The 5,677-nt window shown below is 42.1% G+C and overlaps 1 protein-coding gene across 3 annotated transcripts in view; it reads left to right on the top strand.

Moving 5' to 3' along the window:
- The window catches only part of KCNQ2 (potassium voltage-gated channel subfamily Q member 2), a 165,594-nt gene that overhangs the window by 142,398 nt on the left and 17,519 nt on the right, over positions 1 to 5,677 (top strand). For 2 of the 3 annotated variants that reach the window (XM_069072604.1, XM_069072603.1), the window contains 3 exons: positions 746 to 969; positions 3,236 to 3,344; positions 4,879 to 5,010. In XM_069072604.1, coding sequence (XP_068928705.1) covers positions 746 to 969; positions 3,236 to 3,344; positions 4,879 to 5,010 — 465 coding nt within the window. Of the gene's footprint in view, positions 1 to 745; positions 970 to 3,235; positions 3,345 to 4,878; positions 5,216 to 5,677 lie in introns of those variants that run through there. The other variant, XM_069072605.1, reaches the window with a different exon arrangement.

The following is a 5,677-nucleotide window of genomic DNA, read 5'->3' as shown; positions in this document are numbered from 1 at the left end:
CTTTCTTTCTTTCTTTCTTTCTTTCTTTCTTTCTTTCTTTCTTTCTTTCTCTTTCTTTCTTTCTTCTCCCTCTCCCCTTTCCTTCCTTCTTTTTCCCCCTTCTTCACTTCATTCTCTTTCTTTATTCTTTCCTTTCCTTCTCTTCCTCTCTCCCTTTTCTCTCTCTCTTGATCTATTTTTGACTAACATCTGATTCCGCCAAGTTAGTTTTCTTAGTGGGTGCTCAGGGAGGTGGTAGCAGTGGGAACATGAGGACAGGTAAGGAAGAAGCTTCTGATGCCTTTGAGTGATAGCACAAAAGTGATTTAAGGATTCACAAACATCACTAGTCACTCCATGGGCCTCACTCTGCTGTCTTCACCTGAGCCGGACTCGACTTGGGAACGGACCAGGTCAAGCCTGCGGACTCGAGCCTGTTTCACATCCTCCTAAGAATGGAGGGCGTTTCTTTTTCAGCCTTCTTCATTGAACCAATTTTTCTCTTAACTAACTCCCCTCCCCACTTTGCTTTTTTCAATTCCTTCTTGTGGAAGCTGTTCTGAATCGGCCATTTTCTGCCTCCCCATTTTTTAGTTTTCTATATTTGTTCTCCAGCCAGAGTCTCTCTTCCATTGAGTTGAGGTGGTGTCAGTCATAAGCACTTGAAAGAAAGCCTGTGTGTTCTTTCTGGAGTGACTTCTCTTGCTGTTTTTCTGTATGTGTGTGTGTCTGTCTGTCTGTTCCTGTTGGTTTTTCACTTGAACAGTCAGAAGGTCAGTTTGAAAGATCGTGTCTTCTCCAGTCCCCGAGGCGTTGGTGCCAAGGGGAAAAGTTCTCCGCAGGCCCAGACTGTCCGGAGGTCACCCAGTGCAGACCAGAGCATTGAGGACAGCCCAAGCAAAGTGCCCAAGAGCTGGAGTTTTGGGGATCGAAACCGAGCTCGGCAAGCGTTCCGGATCAAAGGTGCGGCATCAAGGCAGAACTCGGAAGGTGAGACCACATTGATTAATTAGGTTGTGTCTTCGCTTTGTGTGATTTTAAAGGCCCATATCATTGCAATGGTAAAAGAATGAGTTTGGGAGGCAAAAGACTCCAAGCAATATCTAGTGCTGCCATTGATAAACAGTGTTTCTTTTATGGGCTATAATCTCTGTGGCCAGATAACAACCCAATGTTGGTTTGCAAATTGGTGAGGCATTAATGTAGGAGTTAAAGTCGTAATAATATATTGAGGTCAGAGAAGTAGAGAGTAGGTGAAGGCACCAAGTTTTGATCTGTGAGGGAGGCCGGGCAGTTACCCAGTATAGCTCCAGGCCTCAAGAATACCTATGCTTCAATCAACTCTGTATTTCATGGATAGATCATATCTTTTCTTGCTTTCAAGTTTATTGACAACCAGTGCTTACTTTGTTTAATCTCTTGCTTAATTGATATATTAAATTAATTTATTTAATATATAGACTGAGAAATCTTTTCGAATCCAGATGCTTAACCACCTTCCCTATTATAGAGAAAGTCAGAGAGAGGCAAAATTTCTGTTGATCAGTAAGAGAGTGATATGTCCCCAGCAAACTGAATTTCAGGGAGGTGTTAAGTAGGAAAGCAATATGGGGAGACTGGATAGAGTCTCACCTCCAAAGTGAGATCATTCCTTGTTACAATAAATCTTTAACCCCTCAAGAACTAGCTCTCTCTCTCTCTCTCTCTCTCTCTCTCTCTCTCTCTCTCTCTCTCTCTCTCTCTCTCTCTTTCTCTCTCCCTCTTCCCTCCCCCTTTTTCTTCCCCTTTCCCTCTCTCCTCCTCTTCTCCCCCTCTTGCTCTGCCTCCATGTGTGTGAATGTGTATATATATATATATATGTATATTTTGTTCAGTCATTTCAGTTATGTCTGATACTTTGTGACCCCTTTTTGAGATTTTCTTGGTAAAGATATTGGATTGGTTTGCCATTTCTTTTTCCAGCTCATTGTGCAGATGAAGAAACTGAGGCAAACAGGGTTAAGTGACTTGCCCAAGGTAAACATCTAGCTAGTAAGTGTCTCAAGCTGGATTTGAGCTCAAATTTTCCTGACTATAGGTCCAGAGCTTTCTCTACCTAGCTGCTTTGGGATGGCTCTATTTGATACTGATGGTTTTCATGTACAGAGTGGAAAGAATGTTGGTATGGCAGAGAGAACACTGAGCTTGAAGTCAGATGTCCTGGATTCACATTAAAATCTTGCTAATCAAAGTCATGTGACTATAGGAAAATCATTCAGCCACTCTGAGCCTTAGTTTCCTCCTCTGTAAAATGGGTATAACAATCCTTATTTTTGTCTACCTTCATCAGTCAATCAAATAGAATTTGTTAAGGGTCTACTATATTCTAGGCACTGAACTAGGCATGGGAAAATAAATACAAAAGGGAGAAGAACACCCTCTGAAGAAGCTTATATTCTACTATAGGGAGACATTACATTCACAGGCAAGCAAATAAAGGCTGTATATACAAAATAAATACCCAATGACTGGGTCTGGGGAGTCAGCACTAACCACAATATGAATTAATAAAACTCTCTTAAAGGAGGTAGAGATGTCAGTTGAGAGAATCAATATGGCCTCAAAGGAGAAATAGAAGATACCTCCCACCTCTCTTTGCAGAGATTGGAAGGCTACCAGTGTAGAGCCTGGAATGTATTTTCAGGCTTTTTGGGTCTGTTTTACTGATTTTTTCCCTCTTCTTCCTCTTTTTCTTTAAAAATGTTATTTTTTATGTGAGATGATTCTCTGGGAGGCAGAAGAAATTTTAGTGATATAAAAAAACAAAGAGATCAATAATTTTTTTTAAAAAGAATACTATTTCAGTAGTCTAGGTATGAGGTAGTCAGAGTCTAAATAGGGGGGGTTAGAGAAAGGGATGTATAACAGAGATAGTATAAAGTAGAAATGATAAGTTTTGGCAACAGATTGGAATGCAGTGTGGATGACAATAAGGACTCAAGGAAGACTCTGAGGTTGAGGGCCTGGGAAGATGGTGGTCTCCTTGGCAGTGACAGGGATGTTCCATTAGGGCCCCAGGCAGGAGCTGTATCCTAACTGGGCTCTTGCAGTAATTAGAGACACAACTATAAGTGACTGATGGCATCCCCAAATAGCCTGGCGTGGCTGTGAGCATGCTGCTCCTCTATATACATTTCTCTGTTGTCTGGGGCTCTGGGACCATCCCTAGACAGGGTAAGGAGCAGCTAATTCACAGCTGGTGTTTTCTTTCACCCAGAAGCAAGTCTCCCAGGAGAGGACATTGTGGATGACAACAAAAGCTGCAACTGTGAGTTTGTGACGGAAGATTTGACTCCAGGCCTGAAAGTCAGCATCAGGGCAGTATGGTAAGAGTCCCAGCACCCAAGACAAGAGGAGGAAGGGCACGGGAGGCAGGGGAGGCATTTTACTTCACCAGTGGAATTCATAGTAGGGAATTGTAGGAAGTGAAAAGTTGTAAAAGTGAAAAGAGTTTTCTGTTGTAGATCCCATCTATTGATTACTGACGCATTTCCCTAGGCTGCCCTGACTATATAATAATAATTAATAATAATAATAATAGCCAACATTTATATAGTGCCTACTATGTACCAGGCACTATATGCTAAGAGTTTTATAATTATTTTCTTATTTGATCCTCAAAATAACCCTGGGAGGTAGGTGCTCCATTTTACGGATGAGGACACTGAGTCAAACAATGGTCAAGTGACTTGCCTAGGTCATACAGCTATTGTCAGAGGCCAGAGTTGAACCCAGATCTTCCTGACTCCAGGCCTGGTACTCTATCCACTGTGCTACCTAATTGCCCCTATGCTCCTGTATATGTAGGCCTTTGCAGAATTAAACTTTGGCATTTTTTTATTGCAAAAAGTAATCATATTTTGGTATGTTGTCTCATTATTGTCATTCTCTTGAATGAAGTTACTGATTGTTTCTATAATTTCTTGTTTGACCCACTCATTCTTTAGGATTAAATTGTTTAGTTTCCAATTAGTTTTTAGTCTATCTTTCCATGACCCTTTATTGCATCATGATCTGAGAATGATGCATTTAATATTTCTGCCTTTCTGCACTGAATTGTGAGTAATCATAAAGAATCATAATAAACATCAAGGGTGCTTAATCCATTTCTGACATCCTGTTTTCTTTGTGTTTCTTGGCATAGAAGGAAAGAAAGAGGGAGGAAACTTCAAAGTTCTGAAACTAGGACATTAGGGGCTCTTATAAGGTACCTGGGAGAGCAAAAGGTCCAGAAGTTATCCAAATAAGCAAATATCTACCTTAGGCAAAATCATGAAGTTTATCCTCAGGGACCTGTTTCAGATACCCCCCCCCCACCACATATGGGGACTTAATGTATGTCCCTCTCCTGAGGAATTTGTCATACTTATTAAAAGAGAGTCAATGATAAAAGAATGGGTTTGGGAGGCAGAAGACTCCAAGCAGCACCTGATGCTGCCATTGATAAATGGCATCCTTTGTGGGCTACAACCTCTCCAGACCTGAGCTTCTTCATCTGTAAAATGGACATAATATTCCCTATGCTGACTAACTCAGAGGTGTTGTAAGGTGAGAAAAGAGATGGGAAAGGGCTTTAAAAAGTGTTAAATTCCGAGCTGGTGTGACATGTTATTGTTACGCCTTTGTTCAATGAGATGTTAATTGCTTGGTACAGATAAGAAATGTAGAAAGATTTAGCAGGACAGACTGATGTGGTCTGGAGTTGTTCAAGCCTGACTCCTTTGTTGTGCTCCAGATGGAAAGGAGGAAGTGTACTGGGGGACATAGGACAAGGCTGGGCATAGGGAATGATCTGTATTTATGCTGTTACAGTTCCTATTGGTCTGGGAGTTCCAACGCCCTTTTTGTCTTCTCCTTCAGTGTCATGCGCTTCCTTGTTTCCAAAAGGAAGTTCAAGGAGAGTCTGAGGCCCTATGACGTGATGGATGTCATTGAACAGTACTCAGCAGGACACCTGGATATGTTATCCCGGATTAAAAACCTTCAGTCCAGGCAAGACCCTCCTCTGGCTTTGGTTATGTCATGGGTGGGTGTGAGAGCTTTTGGCTCCTTTGTTTTGGGTTATTTAATCTTTTTTCCAAATCCCAGGGGAAAACTCATGGTTTCTTTTAAGTGACTAAGGTAAGATGGGTTCATAGCTGTGCCTGTGAATATGGGAGAGTTTATCTCACTGCTAACCTGTCTCACTGGCTCCATATTAATGAATAGGAAGGGGACCAGACAGAAGGCACTAGACTGAGTCCACCTAACCTCTTCTGTGCTTATGCTGAATCTCCCTCTCCCTCCCTCCCTCCCTCCCTTCCTTCCTCCCTCCCTCCCTCTCTCTCTCTCCCCTACTCTTTCTCCTCCTTCTTCCTCTTTCTCTTCTAACCTCTTTCATGCTGCCTCTCCCCCACTTTCTCTTTTCCCATCCTCTTTCTTTCTCTTACTCTCCTATCTTGTTCTTTGCTCTCTCCCTCCCCGCTTTCTCTCTCTTTTTGTCTCTTTCTCTCCATACTTTCTCCCCCTTCCCTTTCTCTCCTAACATCTTTCACCCTGCCTCTCCTTGACTTTTTCTTTTCCTACACTCTTCCTTTCTCTTACTCTCCTATCCTGTTCTTTGTTCTCTCTCTCTCTCTCTCTCTCTCTCTCTCTCTCTCTCTCTCTCTCTCTCTCTCTC

The sequence above is a fragment of the Petaurus breviceps genome, unplaced genomic scaffold, assembly GCF_028583685.1.
Source record: "Petaurus breviceps papuanus isolate PSGF00001 unplaced genomic scaffold, PetGlider_PUasm1.0 90847, whole genome shotgun sequence".
Lineage (NCBI taxonomy): Eukaryota > Metazoa > Chordata > Mammalia > Diprotodontia > Petauridae > Petaurus > Petaurus breviceps.
Note: the sequence above shows the minus strand (reverse complement) of the source record. Positions and strands in the feature narration are given on the sequence as shown.